Here is a 17,102-nt window from a genome sequence, read left to right as displayed (position 1 = left end):
AGAAAGATTTGAAAATGGTCAGAAATATCATAACTGGATCCATAAAATGCAGTAAAAATGTAGGCTGTAGGCCCATTCATATATTGCAAGGTACATCGCAATTATGTTATGTAGCAATATAATTGCAATGTAACTATTTTGTCCATTATGTTCATTCCTAATATGGATCTGTTTCTAGTGCTGTTAAGTCGCTCAGTAAATGTAGCTTCTAGTCACAGGTGGCTCTTGTTGGCCTACAGTATTTTGCTGTTGAAAGAGAAAAAGACATACTACGAAAATTGAGATGTGCTGCTTTTTGTCATCTACAAAAGTGCAATTTATAGTCCAGTGCTTAGAGATCTCCTGCATGAGTGACATAGATCCTTTGACTGTGTTATGCAGGGAAGCAAAGACATTTTCTTTAGGAGCTTTATCACAGGAAGATGTTTTTTCATACAGTGCAGACGATGGCACCGTAAACAGTCCCCAAACCTGGAAATATGTCACTCCCTAGAAATCTGTTTGTTCATCAGAACTGCAGCCATGTTGTGAGTAATTGATTCATATAACTTGCGAGGTCCGTGAGTCAGCACTTCCCAAAGGGCATGTCTCCTCTCTTCATCTTGATATCCTGACTAACATGCTGATATCTGCCAAGGCATCTCCAGCAGGGCACTGAAGGAGGAGGAGGAGAAGAAGGGGGGGGATAAGGAACTGCTCATGTCAAATTAGGTGACAAGTTTATTGACTAGCAGCAAGGATGGAAATTATGCAAGTCATTTGCACTGATGTTTCAATATTGCACTGAAGGCCATGAATGCATTCATACTGACACTTCCCTTGCTGCTAGTTTCATGGTTCACGTATTAATGTCTTAAAAAGTAAACAAAGTGTCATGTATACAGGAATGCTTTGCTTTCTTTTGATTCATACTATCATATTATCATATTACATTAAAGATGCACATATGCAGGTGAGTGATAAAAAGGAGAAACAACATAAAGTGTCTTAGTAAGGTATTGGTCCACATTACCAAGACTATTTGGAACTGTACTGGAGAGATTCTTACAAAAGATATTCCCTCAGTTGGGTTTGGTGGAGAACACGACGGTCCAAAATCTCCCACAGTGGTTCAACTGAGTTGGAAAGGCCATAACGTATGATTTACATCATTTTCGTGCTCATCATTCAGTGACCGCTTGTGCCCTGTGGATGGGGCATTTTCATCCTGGAAGAGACAGCTCTCATCAGAATGGAAGTGTTTCATCATAGGATAAAGGTGATCGGCCACTATGATTTTGGATTGATTTGCAGTGACCGTTCTAAGGGGACAAGTGGACCCAAACCATGCCAGCACAGTGCCCACTATAGAGTGCTACCTGACCCCCTCACTGTAGTGGGCAAATGTTCTGGCCTGTACCATTCTCTTGCACATGCACTCACCCACTTGTGGAAAAGATGGTGAAGGATGACTCAACTGACCATCACCGTTTTCCACATTTTTCTAGACCACTGCATATGTTTTTTCCACTACTGAATTCTCAAATTTGCATTTGTCTTTTTAATGAGGGGGTTTACACTCTGCAACCCTATAATATCCCTCTCTGTAGTTGTGGATGGACTGTTCTTGGTGACACAGTCCTGATCACATCCTGCATGGACATTCTCAGTCACCTGGGAACAGTTTCTCTTCTGTTTTTCCTTAGATGTCACGCCAAGGCCTTGTTCACACATACTGCTTCTGCGTGGCATGAGCGACGTGGCAGCAGGAGCGCTACAGCTCGAACGAGCTGGCCTTTCATACATACAGCATTTGTGCTGTGGAGGGGAGCAGCAAGAAAGTTATACAGACATTCAGGTTTCCAGATGGATAAATGATCACATCAGTCACTCTGCTCAACAAAAATATAATTTATGAAAGTGCACAGTATATTTGTTTGTCTTCTACAGAATTCTGACTTGATTAGGAAAAGATTCGGACCTAAAGCATGAGCATCACACTCACTGATTGTGCGCATTTGACCACAATTTCCAACCCTATTTACTGAGGTCTTTCCCATAGGCCTAAATTCATATTTAGTCACTGTTGCTATTGAAGTAGTGGCCCATTGAGCAGTCTTTGCTACTGAAGCTCCAGCCATTCGTGCCCCAATAATGAACCCTCTTATTGTACATACATTGTACATATCGTGCACCTGTCTGGCACAGGTGTACTGCATCTGCACTTACGTTTCTCCACTCATGTATTCAGCTTTTTTCTTTGATTTGTCACCTGCCTAATATTCTGTTGGTTCTCCACATGCTGCCAACACTGTGCTGACCATGGACTCTACAAGACCTTTGAAGGTGCCCTGTGGTGTCTGGCACCAGTATATTAGCAGTAGATCATTTAAGTATTGTAAGTTGTGGGGTGGAGCTGCATCTGGCCAGACCTGTTGTTACAACACATCCAAAAGATGCTCGATGGGATCGAGATATATGAATTTGGAGTCCAGGGCAACGCCTTGAACTCTTAGTCATGCTCCTCAAACCATTCTCGGACAATGTTTGCAGCGTAGGCGTTTTCGACAGTGGACAGGGGTTAACAGGGGCGCCCTTATACACAGCAAGGTGTGTTGCGACACATTCTTCTAATAACCATCTGTTAGATTTTGTATTTTTGGGCTTATGCGGATGTTTGAATATATTTAATTTAGATGTATGTTATTTAGACTTAAAACATTTGGTCTCAGTAAGTCTGCTATATTGTAATTCTAACAGCATCAACTAGTTTGGAAATGTGCCATTTGACCTCACATCACAGCTCCTTGAATACCACGTTCACTGTTGAATTATCTAGACAGTCTGGAGCTTGACTTGACACCTAGCCTCAATGCCTTTGTTAGATCTGCATCTTTATAAAGCCTGAGCTTCTTGCTACATCGGCAAAGGACTTTTTGCTTTGTAGCATCAGAGTTGGAAAGTTTTCTCTCTGGTGGACTTTGATATTTGCAAATAAACCACATTTTCATCAATCCATAGGTGATCTGTTTTATTGTTCCTAAGAAACTGTGATCTAACACAATCATTAAAAAATTCTCTTCTGTTAGTTTGGAGCAGGCAGGATAGCCATTGTGCATCAGTGAGCCTTGGCCACCCAACACCCTACCCTCAGTTTATGTTTTGTTCCACCTTGGGCCGCTGTTGGTAGGTGCTCATATTTTCTGACCAGGAGCTCCCACAAGCCTTGCTGTTTCAGAGATGCTCCGACCCAGTCGTCCAACCAACGTTTTGACCCTTGTCAAGTCGCTCAGTCTTCATTTCTTCTGCGTCCAGCATCTTGGTGTATCCCAGACCTTGATTTGCTCCACTGTCGCATGATAATTAGCATTGTTTGCTTCTATGAGTGGTCATAATGGTTTGTTTCAACGTTGTATATGTACATTAATTTAAGGATTTCCCATCTGCCACTTTGATGTCATGAGTCTAATATAATGAAGTGTCAGAACGGATTTTGTGGGGGTTTTCAGACCACATCATATGTTTTTATGTATCAACATCACAAACACAGGCTCAAAAAGCAGCTCTGGCTCAATGTTTAGGTAATCAGCATTATACTAAAGAAGATATAATGACAAAAGTAAATCAGTGCACAGTCAGGCAGATAGCTTACCAATGGAAGTAATCCATGTGTTGCTCTCCCTGTGAGTGGATGTCCTACAAAGATCAGTGCAAGGACACAACGTACGTCTTCAAATAAGTGACAGAAACCCTAGAGTGACAGCTAAGCATATAAGAATCTTTTATCTTTATCATCTCACTTGATAATGTCTGCGTTCATGCCTGTCCCATAAGACAAACACTGAACAAAAGCAGTGTTCATAAACGGTTACCCTTGAGGCAGGCACTGCTTTCCTCAAAAGAAGAAATAAAAGAAAAGAAAACCTGATGCCTGTCTCAGCTTTACTAAAGAACTGCCTGCAGCACTACTGGAACTACTGGAAGATCAGACAAGTACTTTTTGGTTAATGTACAGAGAAAAACGCTTCATACTCACTCATACTAAAATCTCATCTATGAAGCATGGTGGAGGAAGTTCGATGTGGTGCTGCCTCTGAGGGCCTGGGCAACTTGCTGTATTGAAGGATATCAATGAAGTTGTGTAAGGAAATTCTGCAGTATAATGTCAGGATGTCTGTGACCTAAAACTCAAAGCTGTAGTCACGTGACATGACAAACCCACATAATTTATTTATTTTTTTTTTGGTGAAAATTGACAAATGAGAATCCTGGCCTTAATCCCAATGAGCGCTGTGGTATAACCCCATAGTAGGCCATTTAAAGTCAAAGTAAACTTTGCCATTCCTTCACACCACAGCCAGCTGTCAAGTCAGGAAAGAAATATAGTTCATCTGAGTCACTGTACTGTATTTAACACAGAACAGCAAAAGACAACAGTACAAACAGACAGTAAATACAGTAAATTATACAAAACACTGCAATGAACTAGTACGAGACATTGGAGACTAAACAGTAATACAATGACAACTTCTCTCTTAGTCTTCAGCAACAATGATATTTGAATATGTATTATTTTTGAAATTTAAGTAAGACATCTGAATATTTTAGGCTATGTGAAACAAAAAAAAGTGAGACTATTCCAGATTATTGGCAAAAGATTGCACAGGATTGATCTGTAGCTTCAAAAAGGTTATTGACAGTAAAAGCAATGCTAGTTACTATATCTACATTTTTCCCTCATCAAGACCTTGATTAATTAAACCATCATTATTGCTAAGTTATTGTTACATATTAATAAGTTATTGTTTGTTATTGCTTTTGTTAATTAAGACTTTAAAGCAGTCTTTACTTATTATAATGACTTAGAGGAAGGAGGCACTCGTGCATTCTTTTCTAGGTTGCTGGTCTGTCAGTCATTCTGGTAGGACATTTTTAAAAAGTACTTTTTCTTGCCTCAGCAGTGATGGAGGTGTGTGTGGACACAATGTAGGTGTACGTGTGTTTGTGAGGGTGTGACTGTTGTTCTGGGTGGTATCTGTTGCAGGTAGTGCTGGTGGTGATTGTCATTTTTAGTCATTAGAGCAGTATGTTTCTGCAGCCCAGCTGTCTGCGAGGCACCAACAGTATAACCTGCCACTTCACATGTCGTTCAGTGATGAAGCTGACAGTTTGTTGTTGGTTGCAGTGCGATGGTTTCTGAGCATGCACATCATAGAGAAATATATCTGGGTTGCGGACAGAGGGCGCAATAATGAAGCCCCCACTCCGGTGTTGCATACTTCCATAGTCTTAATTTTTAACTAATACTGATACGTGATCCTCAAGTAGCCGCTGATACGAAGTACTGATACTGATCCTAAAGCCAACTGCACAGTATATAAACTGCAACATACAGCATTGTGTAGCATCACGTAGCAGATACAGTACAAAGCATTGCTATACCACATAGAATGCATCATTAACATCAAGTTCAGATTCATTTTTACCCTCTACTCATATAAAGTTAATGAAATAACATTGTCAGCATAATTTATCACATTTGTCATAACTTTAATACCTTTTTATAAACATACTGTTTTTGAGCTGAAATATACAAGGTAAAAAAAGGCTAGGCAGGTAACATTAGCTAAGTTAATAGACTATTTAAATTTGTCTGTCTATTTAAAAGACTGACTGGCTTTCTCTGTGTAAATTTCAAGCCACGTGTCATTTACTGCGGCTTCCTGGGGTCTCTAAATGGCTTTAATTTAAAGCAGTAATGACAAAATTCTGAGTAGAGTGCTATGACACGCTGAGAAATATAACAGTGCTTGGAGTCGCTGAGTGCTGCCATGCGTCAACGTCGAATGTGTGCATACTTTTATTAAAAGAAGTGTGTAATAACACTTTGGCCACATAAGGGGTTAATACACATTTTTAATTGTTAATTGTTCCCTACTGCCTCTGTGGGGTTTGCAATGTTATGTTAGCATTAAACTAAACTGAGGTTTATATTCACTACTCACAGCAGCAGCACTAAATAAACAAGGACATTTAGTTTTTGTAGGACATATGTCTGACATTCTTTTCTTTGGTTTGCAGTTGCCTGGTAAATTCTATTATACATTAATTATAATTTAATAATTCTCAGTTTTATGGATGCTATGATGAGTTTCATCATGATAAATGACAAAAAAGCATAAGTTATTTGTAGTAGATTAAAAGACAAGCTGCTGCTTTTTGCCTTGACATAAAATGATCGAAGATCATTCAGTGTTTTTAGAATATTAATAATTTTCATATGGTAACAGGGGTTTTTCTTGACCTCTAAACCTCTCGCCCACTCAGTGCTGGCCACTTTAAATGTGAGAGCATCTAGAAAGAGAAAAGTTTGTTTTAGGAGTATGAAAATTTCAGTGTATGAGTCAGTTCCCCTCTTTAAATGGATTATAAGTAATTGCCTTAAAATGCATTCCTTTAAGGTAGCGTGGTGGTCAGTGCACTGCCCGGAATACTCAGCGTGAGCCAGGAGGAGAATATTTCTCCTTTACTATTTAAGGTCACAGGTGATGCTGGGCTGGTGCTCCCGGGTTCAAATGAACGAGAAAGTCTTCGTGTTTCTCATGTCTCCCAACAGCTTTTCATTTCCCTTCTGGGGCACTTTCTCTCCTTTCAGCTGGCTGACATCAACCAGCCCGGTGATGATGCAGTGTGTGGCGTGGCTATAAATTCACCTGTCCCCAACTCAGCCAGCCCTGAGACACAATTACACCCCACATGTCCATCTTTCCCCCTCTCGCATTTCTTCTTTCTCTTCTCTTTCTTTGTAGCTGTCTCTTCTCTTTTTCCTTAGTTTAATAGTTTTCGAAATCTACTCTATAATTGTATTAAAATTATATATGAATTCATCTGTTTTTTTGTTTTGTTCAACACAATTTTACAACACAATATTAGAGTTTCTGAGTCCTGTCTGTAAACATCTCAACAAAACATTCTTCCTCCCTCTCTCTCTCTCTCTCTCTCTCTTTTTTTCTCAGTCCCGTGAGCCACTAAAGCTGTCTGAGCTGAAGGCTGAGATTTCGCCGCGTATCTCTGCTGAGGATCTGATTGACCTATGTGAGCTGACAGGCCCAGCTCATTTTAAGACTCCTGTAAAAAGGCCCAAGACGGTCAAAACCAAGATTGTGGCAGTGGACATCCGGAGCTCTGAGGAGTATCCTTTCGACGGTGCTATTCAAAATTCTAGACTTCCTTTGCCTTCAATGCATTGCTTACTTAAAGCTCTCTATAATGCTCACATGATACACCTTCATTCAGACAGATTGCAGTACACTACTACAAGCGTAGAGGCAATATAGCTTCTTTTGTTTCATTGCAGGTTGAAAGGAGAAGTAGCTTATCACACAGATGGAGCTTTGAATGATGCAGTGCTGTGATGGGACACAGTCACAGTAAACTGCAGAAGAAGTAATAGTCCGATTAGCTGATTAACTGAATAATAGTCAATAGATTAATTGATTGTGTGAACAATCAGTAGTTGTAACCCTAGTACACAGGCCCAAAGTTAAGGGAGGCATGGATGGACTGAGAAGTCGTCAAGCCTCCACACCCCCCCCCCACTCCCATCAGAGAGGTGTCTGAACAATAAATTGATTGAAATATACACAAACCTTGTTGGCAATTTCAATTAAAATATTGTAAAAGTTTATTTGTATTATGGTCAACCAAAAACATGACACTGTGTCATTTCAAAAAAAGGGCAAAGTAGTACAATCCTAGCACCGTTTTATTTTCTTAGTCCTCCTATCCTCCTGACCTCAATTTCAGTGGATAGTGTTGTGAAAAAATATTTGCCCCCACCCGATTTCTCCTATTTTTGCTAATTTGTCACATTTAAATCTTTCAAGTCATCAAACAAATTTTCATATACGATAAAGACAACACAAGTAAACACAAAATGCAGCTTTTAAATAATCATTCCATTTATTAAAGATAAAGATTTATTCAAAACCTAAATCACCCATGTGGAAAAAGAAATTGCCCCCCCTAAATGTAATAACTGGTTGCGCCACCCTTGGCAGTAAAAACTGCAATCAAGCTTATATTATATTGCTCTATCTTGCGATGAGTCTTTTACATCGCTGTGGAGGAATTTTGGCCCACTCTTCTTTACAAAATTGTTTTATTTCGGCTATATTGGAGGATTTTCGAGCATGAACTTGAGTGACTCGGCCACTCCAAAACCTTACTTTTGTTTTTTTTGAGCCATCCAGAGGTGGACTTGCTTGTGTGCTGCGGATCATTGTCCTGCTGCTTTTTTTTTTAGACCTTCTAACTTGCTTCATTTAAGTGATGTTTAGATTCAACAGGTCTGACAGTAATCATGCTTGTGACTAGTGACATTAAACCCAATAGTCAGTTGAATTTTGTTAACTGGCAGATTTAGTAGCAAAAGGGAGCAGTTAATCTTTTCACAGAGGGCCAAGAGGGGCTGAACAGCATTTTTCCTTTAATAAATGAAATTGTTTTCAAAAAAACAGCATTTTTGTGTTTACCTGGGTGATCTTCGTCTAATATCAAAAGTAGTTTGATGATCTGAAACATTCACGTAAAAAATATGCAAAAAAATACTTTTTCACAGCACTGTATATTTTGAATTATAGCTCCAAAAGATGTGCCTGGATATGTGCTTCTACCTATTTCCAAAGCCTAAATCAAAGGTAAATACTAAGCCTGTGTTTAAAATAGGCTATGTCAAAGTAAGTTTCTGCTTCCTTTTATCAAAAGTGAGACAGAAATGGCCCATAAACTGTTTTTTCATGGCCACTGTAACGGTCAAATTATGCTTCTATGCTTTAGCTTAGGGTACTTGACAGTTTAGGTTTTTAAGTGTGCTGGTGGTGTTTTCCATCGACTGTATAATTCACATCTCAGCTGTCTGATATTAACTGGTGTGCCTGTTAAAGCAGACACGTTTTATAGAGAAGAGTGTAGCAGTAGTAGTGTCTTGGTTGGGTTTAAGTGAAGCCTGTGTTGTCTTTGATGTGTACACAGTCTTGTTATTTCATTGTAGCTTTGGAATAAGTAGTGACTGCACTAATAAATAATGACTGCACTGCTGTCAGCAGTAGGCTATAGCCTGATGGTAAGACATTATGGGACATAGCATGTTTGGAAATGTATTCTTGCGTTTTGCGTGACGTCACACTGTATAGTTGCCGTGATGTTAAGAACTGAACCAGGGACTGCGAAAGCGTGATGCCTTTAATTTGCTGTGCTTTGTGAATGATTCACCTGCAAGACGCGACAGAAGCGGAGAATGACAAGACCTTTAATTCAGTGTTTTCTAGGCTTGGAGCCCTGCACTGTATAGTTTAGGGTTTTTCTCTGCTGTTCACACCTCGTTCAGCTCAAGAAGAGATTAATTAGCTAATAATGTCAGGTATTTTAACCAGGGAAACCACAGTTATGCAGTGCAGGGGTTGCAGGACTGAAGCTGGGAACTCTGCACTAATTGCACTAGCAAACTGAAAAAATCATGTCTGTCGAAACACTATGTAGTTTTCTGACCCACAACATTCAGTCTGATATTTAATGTTTATCTCCAGAAACAGAGATATAAAGTTATACCGGCTGTCTGCAGCTCTGTTAGGGGGACAGCTGTTTATCTCTCGGCTGTTAACATTAGCATAAGTTACCTAAAGGCTAGCATTGTTCACATCTGTGTTAATTAGCTGATGTGGCCTTACCCTCCTATGATGACAGAGAGGTTTTTCTCCTTTTTATGCAACACCATGGGATCCTTTACCCACCCTGATGTGAAGAGCTGGGGGGCTTCTGTGCTTTTAAATGCTTTAAGTGACTCTCCAGAATAGGGAGAGGGGTTTTGTATGATATAAATATACATATCAGGAAAACACAAATTTGGTAGCTTTCTGCCAGTTTAAGTGGGACCAGGAGTTCAGGGGGAAACTGTAATAAGAATTGCAGCCTATTTTAACGACTTTGTCGAGCAGCGAAGCCAGAAACTCAGTCCCAAATCACGTGACTGAAACCCTAGGATAAAATGTGTCCCGACCTCCCAGTTTCCCTTTTTGCCCGGCCGCGAACAACCAATAACCCGTCGTCTTTTGTTGTGGTGTCAGAGCTGCTAGTATAGTCTGAGATGTAAATCTGTACGTGAGATGTGTACTAACAGCATTGCACTGTCAACACACGACCCCATCCATAGTCATAACCACTGACCTCAAAGTTAGATGCTTTGTATTAAGTGTGAAGTTTGGCTAAGACGCGGCTCTTCTCTGGAGAGCCAACATGAACAGATCAGACAGAAACCGGTGGGCCGTGAGATGTGTGTTACTGCCGTCATGCACCACTAGCCCTCTCAGCTTCACCTTAAAGAGGTGTGAAAGACCTGGCCCTAACCAAAAAATACGTACACAGCAGCTCAGTACAGCAGTATTGGCATGCACCATACATCCATACAGGGTTACTTCAAACTATGATCATGTTGAGATTATCTCGTTTGACACTTCTGGGAAACGGGAGGCCTTGTGGCTTTATCTGCTGATATGTGGGAGTCAAATAAAGAAAAAAAGCAACTCAAGGCTCAGTGATTTTACCACAGGTTATGGGTGTTGTTAAGCACTATGTGAAACAGAACACAGTACATACAAAGGACAGTAATTTAGGGTAATTTAAAAAGGGGGTGGCCTGGGTTCGATTCCCAGCCAGATCACCAGGGTCCTTTCTGTGTGGAGTTTGCATATTCTCCCTGTGCCTACGTGGATTTCATCCGGGTGCTCTGGTTTCGTCCCACGGTCCAAAAACATGCAGTCAGGCCAATTGGACATGCTTAATTGCCCCTAGGTGTGAACGTGTGTGGATGTATATGTCTGTCTGTCTGCCCTGGTATGGACTGGTGATCTGTCCAGGGTGTGTCCTGCCTTCTGCCCAATAACCACTGGAATAGGCTCCAGCTCCCCCCCGCGACCCAGAAGGATAAGTGACTTAAAAATGTGTGTGTGTGTGTTCAGTAAATAGACTGATTTCATTTATTATTAATAACAACAGTATTCTGCAATGTAAGTCGTTAACAATAAGTTATGGTTGCCAAGCAACATAAAGGCCAAAGATTATTCCTTGAACAACACAAGGGTTTTTAATAACTTGCTTCAGTCGCACACATTGCTTCTCTGTGGAATAGCACTGACAGGAGAATGGGACGCTCGTCAGCTAGAGGAGTTGAAGAGGGGTGGGGCAGTCATTTAAAAAGTGAGGAGGAGACAGTTGTCAGCACGTTGCTATCCCTTCATTATTCACTATTCCTGTCAAAGCTCTGAGCAAGGCATAGTCATGTTATGCTTAATTAATGTTATGAATGGCTAATGCTGTTTGAAACCTAGAAACTAGTGAGTGGATAAAATCTGTGTGAATAAAATGGAAAGCGTAGCTGTTCCTGAATGAAAATCAAGGCCGGTGTAGTTGATGTTGGGGACCTTTGTCCTTCACTTTCTCATAGCTTGATTAAATGCTTTAACAGATGATGCTTGCTGAGTTTACAGCAGTTTACAAGTTTACAAAAGATTAGCACATGCTTGCTCTGTGCTAGTCATGTTCACAATTGAAGTCATGCAATCAGCTGACCCTGGTAGCACATGTGCACACAAATTATGTACAAGGACAGGCATATGTGTAGATCAGAGATGTGGAGATTTGTTTCAGGCTCAATTCAGGACATGTACAATGTGCAAAAACGGCAGGAATTAGACTCTGTAGTGATGGAGCACCATCCAACCTTTGGGATGAGTTTCAGTGGCATTTGTGGTTCAGAACTGATCATCCAACATCAGTACCTGACCTCACTAATGCTGTTAATGAGGTTAAATGCAACCCAATCCTCACTGCAATGTTTCAACATCTAGTGTAAACCCTTCCCGAAAAGAGTAGAGGCTGTTACTGCAGCAATGGTGAACAAACTCTCTATTATGACCCTTGATTTCAGAAGAAAGGCTGGATGAGCAGGTGTCTACAAGCTTTAGGACGTATAGTGTATGTGCGTCTTTAGTTTTGGCTCAGCTAAGCAAAACGATCTATTTTATAACATTCCAATTAATGACTCACCTAAGTGCACATCCTCTTAGTCTGGCAGTGCATAGGCTACTAGTAGACAGCATGTCAAACTATAATGCCCTGGGGAAATGAGACCTGTGAGATCCACAGTGACCTTCAGTGAGTTCTTCTCTCTGCTGCCTTTTTTTTGACAGCAGTGCAGAAAGCTGAAAGTGCGCTAAGCATCATTTTCCCCACTGTGAAAATATTCTTTCATTTTTTGTGTACGATTCCCAGCCTATAATCAAATATTATTTTACCATCTAAACGCCTGGCAGTGTTAGACAAAGCTCTGCTTTTGTGCGTTTGCATTATTAATGTAATTATTAGTTCATTGGGCTATTGAGTGAAATGACTGGGGGTGCTTGAGAAGTCACTCCATGACACTTTTATTAATGGATATTGTAGAAATTGCAGGTAATTTCAGCTCCTCAGACGGGACAGGGTAGTTAAAACTGAGGATTATTTAGTTATACCTGGTTCTCATTTACCCTGTCTCACTCTCTTTCGTTTTTGAGTGATTTGCTGCTCTGCTGCACCTCCTCTCCTCTCCTGTCTTTAGGACTGGTTCCCTTATTATGTCAAATTTTGCACAATCCCATCCAGGCTGTAGCTCCCTCGCCCCAAGAGGCCGTCTTATTGCTTTCATTTGTCTCCATCGTGGTTTCCTGCTGTCCTCCATGCATTCATTCTCATACCACTCTTACTTTACAGTGGAGCTGGAAACTTTCCGGAAGCTCTGTCAGTCTGTCAGTAGGCTGCCATTGCCTTTTGTCCTACAGACACAGTGAGAAAAATCTAAGGCATGTTTTCAGCATTAAACGTGCTCCGCATACTTCAACATGATCCATAAATAGACTAAATAGGTGCAAATTAGCTGAACTGCAGTCATCTATAATGCAACTCTGTAATAAACTTATCGCTGCTGTTGGAAGAAAACCTCGTATCTCCATTTTTGTCGTTTTTCAGTTTTTGACATAATTTGAAAAAGCCGGTTGCTCCTTACATTGTGTGTAAATTTCATTAAGAATGGACCAAAAGAAAAGGCCCAAAATGACTTGGAAAAATTCTGGTTCCATTGACTTACATTCCTTGCGACATTGTGCCTTTAAACCTGCTTTGTTTTAACACACTAGGAAGGACTGAGTTGTTGAGTGTGTCAGTTTGACCCTTGACTGCCCTTGTGTAGCTTCAACCGTGGTCACATCCCGGGCAGCATTAATGTCCCGTACAGCTCAGTATTCGGGCCGGACGGAGAGGTGCTCCAGAGCCCCGGAACCAACGTGCTGACCAGCTACAAAGGCCGGGTCATCGTGGTGCTCAGCAACATCATGAAGAACGCAGCTACGGTTAATACACACTCTCTCTTTCGCTCTCTCAGTCTCTCTCTCACACAATCTCTCCATCTCTCTTCCTCACTCTTTCTCACTCTCATTCTCTCTCTCTTTATCTATTATCTCTTCCTCTTTCTCTTCTTCTCTCTAACCCACATCCTCTCATTTTCTCTTTCTCTCTTTCTCTCCCACCATCTCTCTTTCTTTCAGAGTCTCATTTTGCTCTGTTGCTCTCTCTCTTTGACATTTAGGGTGGTTGCCCTTGTACTGTAACAGCGGTCACTAATCATGATGTCTTGGCCCTGTCCAACCCCTTTAAAGAAATACACAGTCAGATAAACTGGCCTTTCTCCTCTGGTTGTGTCAGGAGTCAGATGATGTAATTTGTAACTGTATATAAATAGAGGAGTTATTATTTAGTTATCTTAATGCTTTTTGGCCACATATTAGTTTCATAGTAGTTATTGAGTAAAAAGCCTTAAGATGACTGAATAATAAACCTAGGGGGTAAATAGGTTTAACAGTGTGGCCCGTTAAAGGAGCTTAAAGGCCACCGCACATCAGCTGTGGTGCAATGCCATTGGTTTTAATGAAGGTGCACACACTGTTGCCAACATTTGCCATTGATGTGTTCCGGTGCACTAAATTAAACCCAGAACAAGACTTGACAATGTGGCTTGAAATTTAGACCAAGCAAGGCAGTCAATCTAAAGTCTTTAGGATAAATAAACAAATGTGAATGGTTTGTTACCTCAGTCAATGTTACAAGCCCAGACTGTTTTTTTACTTAGTATCTTTCAGCTGGTAAACAGTGCATTGTGAAGAGTTAGTTAACTGATACCAAATATGATGAATTCACTAAATGATGTTGAGAGTTTTTTTTCCCATTATATTTACATGAGTAGGATGAACTTGAGCTTGATGTTCATCGGTGCTCTTTCTGTGCTTCGCTTTGTACCGTCTGCTTCACAAGGTGCCTGGTGTGCGGTGGCCTCAAAGGTTAAGAAATATGGAAATGATTGTTGCATAACTACAACAACAGCATTATATCAAGGAAGCAGAACCTTTTTTGAACTTATGTTTTACATTTTAAACAAGGTTCAGTGTTTATTTGATTTTTTTAGCTTCTGTTTAATGTTAACAAATGAAAAATGAAGTTGAGAAATTGCAGAAACTTTCAGCAGGAATTGTGAACCAGCTGAACTTCAGATGTGTTAAAGCAGTTATGAATACATTAGCTTTGCACAAGTAGCATAAAAATGTAACTATGTGTGTATGTGTGTGTGTGTGTGTGTTTTCTGCAGTTTGCTGCCCACCTGGTGAAGGTGAATTACCCTCGCGTATGTGTCCTCGATGGCGGCATGAACAAAATGAAGCCCACTGGTCTCCTTACTGTCCCCTCACCACAGATATAAACTCTGCTAGAGCTCAATGTGTGTGTGTGTGTGTGTGTGTGTGTGTGTGTGTGTGTGTGTTAGTGGTCTGCTGCCTGACCCGAACCTAACAGGGCCCAATAAAACATCAGATTTTGGGGCGAGTTTGTTTCACATGCAACTCTGGACTGGGGTTTGTTTAATAATGAATTGTTTTTTAATGTAGTTTTTATGTTGTCTCTCCCTCTGTCTATCTCTATGTCTCTGTCTCTTTCTCTCTGTCTCTCTCTCTCTCTCTCTCTCTGTCGGTCTCTTTCTGTCTTTCTCTCACTCTCTCTCACTCTCCCCGTCTGTTTTTCTCTTTCTCACTCTGTCTCGCTCTCACTCTCCGTCTGTTTGTCTCTGTCTCTCTCCTTCTGTCTTTCTTCTGCTCTCACTCTCCCCCTCTGTCTGTCTGTCTCTCTCTTACTATCTCTTTGTCTGTCTGTCCCTCACTCTCTCTTCTCTCTCTGTCTCTCTCTCTCTCACTATTCCACTCTTTCTCTTACTCTCTCTCTCTCTCTCTTTCTTACTTGTTAAGCTCAAATAAGCTAAAGTGTGTTAAGCAGTAGCCAGAGGAACTTTAGTGTAGCGGTTCTAACATTAAGAGCTGATCAGAGGAGGGTGGATGGTGTTCTTTGCCAGGTATGATCAGCAGTTCCACAGAAATATACTGTTTAGTGTATTGAAGTAAAAGATCAGTTTGTCTCAACATTTTTTGTCCACTTAGTAACAAAGCAAAGCACTGCAAAACCATGTCTGTGATAATCCATCTCTGTTAGTGCATGCGAGCAGGTTCGGTTCAGGTTTGGGTTTTAAATTTAGCAGGACCACTCAGGCCTGGTTGAGTTGAGACTCAAAGTTATGGGTTCGTGTCAGATTCAGGCTTCAGTTTTAGGCCTTTCAGACCTCCAGTGTGTATGTATCTGTGTGTGTATGTACTGTATGTTGGGGAAAAGTCAGTGAAAGGCTCCATCTTTTCCTGTCTTTTTTATAAACAATGTGATGGATGTTGCATTTGAGAAAAAGTTTGAGTGAATGCTTAAATTCTTTATTGCAGTCTGAAATTTATTTTATTGTTTGAAAAAAAATGATGGGCATTCCATATCTTAACGTTTCTGTTCTTGTCTTGAAGGAAAATGTGAATTTTTTTGTAGTTTACTTTTTGTGCCAAATGTGTGTGTTTGCAGGTGTGAGAATGACATAAAAGACTCAGAGTATGATATTGATTCATGCTGCATCCTCTAAAGTACTGCACACTGTAATTCTCTTAATGATCAACTCTGTCCTAGGAGAATTCAGTTACTTTGCCACATCCTGCTTTGATGACTAAATATGAAAAGAGGTTTAAATCTGTGAACTTGGCACCTTCATCTGAGGTATGTTTTTTGCTACAGCTCGTGGAGTTGCACTGTATTTTGTGTGCATGGATGGTGGCAATCGTTCATTCTTAGACATCTCGTCCCTGTAGAACAAGCTACTCCCTTTATAAGTGGGAGAGAGCTTTCACTTCTCTTATGGACCAACTTGTTTAACATTATTAAAAGGACACTTTAAATGAACAGTGGGCCAGAATCTTTGTGAGAACTGCATAAGTGGGTTTTAAATTTTGGTCCCACTTTATATTAAGTGTCTCTAATAACTGTGTAGTTACATATGAATAACATGTAACAACACTGTAACTACTGATAATTTAGCCAATGTTACAGAGGGATTACGGAAGTACAGCCTATGTAATTACACATGTGTATCAACATCAGTTTTGATACACTACAGATCAGAAGTCTTTTCCAGCAGTTAAAGGAAGTATGTTTTGCATAACATTACATTTGTTTTACATAATTACTGTAGAAGAACTACGGAAGAACTAAGAAGGTACTGTGTAATAATGGAGTGGTAATATAGACATTGCTTTGGGGGTAATGCAACACATTTAATTAAGGTCATAAAAGTTACGTTTTAACATAAGGGGCCATCTGCTGTACTGTCACATTACAGAACTGTTTACAGTTGAAACTGGTTACAGTGTCACAGCACTAGCAATGTAAATGCTAGCCAAATGTTATGAAAGCTGGCAGATACAGTGTAAGTAATATCTTAATTTAAGTTATTATATACTTCCTTTTCTGCCAGGAAAAAAAAAACTTTTGGAAAAAAATGCCTTTTTTCTGATTTCAAATGTAATTACATTTATATTATTACCCTTGTGTAATTACATGAGATAATATGCTGTTACAACTATTAAGATACACTTGTGTAATTAAATGAGGCAAAGCTGAAGTTGAGA

General features: G+C 40.2%; 1 protein-coding gene across 1 annotated transcript in view; it reads left to right on the top strand.

Annotated features, from left to right (window-relative positions):
• tbck (TBC1 domain containing kinase) overlaps positions 1-15,051 on the top strand; it is a 90,110-nt gene extending 75,059 nt beyond the window's left edge. Inside the window, exons 24-26 of the mRNA XM_036574968.1 lie at positions 6,996-7,171; positions 13,259-13,418; positions 14,708-15,051. Coding sequence (XP_036430861.1) covers positions 6,996-7,171; positions 13,259-13,418; positions 14,708-14,818 — 447 coding nt within the window. The 3' untranslated portion in view covers positions 14,819-15,051. The remainder of the gene's footprint in view (positions 1-6,995; positions 7,172-13,258; positions 13,419-14,707) is intronic.
• The last annotated feature ends 2,051 nt before the right edge of the window (positions 15,052-17,102 follow it).

The sequence above is a fragment of the Colossoma macropomum genome, unplaced genomic scaffold, assembly GCF_904425465.1.
Source record: "Colossoma macropomum unplaced genomic scaffold, Colossoma_macropomum, whole genome shotgun sequence".
Classification (NCBI taxonomy): domain Eukaryota; kingdom Metazoa; phylum Chordata; class Actinopteri; order Characiformes; family Serrasalmidae; genus Colossoma; species Colossoma macropomum.
The sequence above is the reverse complement of the archived record's forward strand: the minus strand, read 5'-3'. Positions and strand labels throughout refer to the sequence as shown.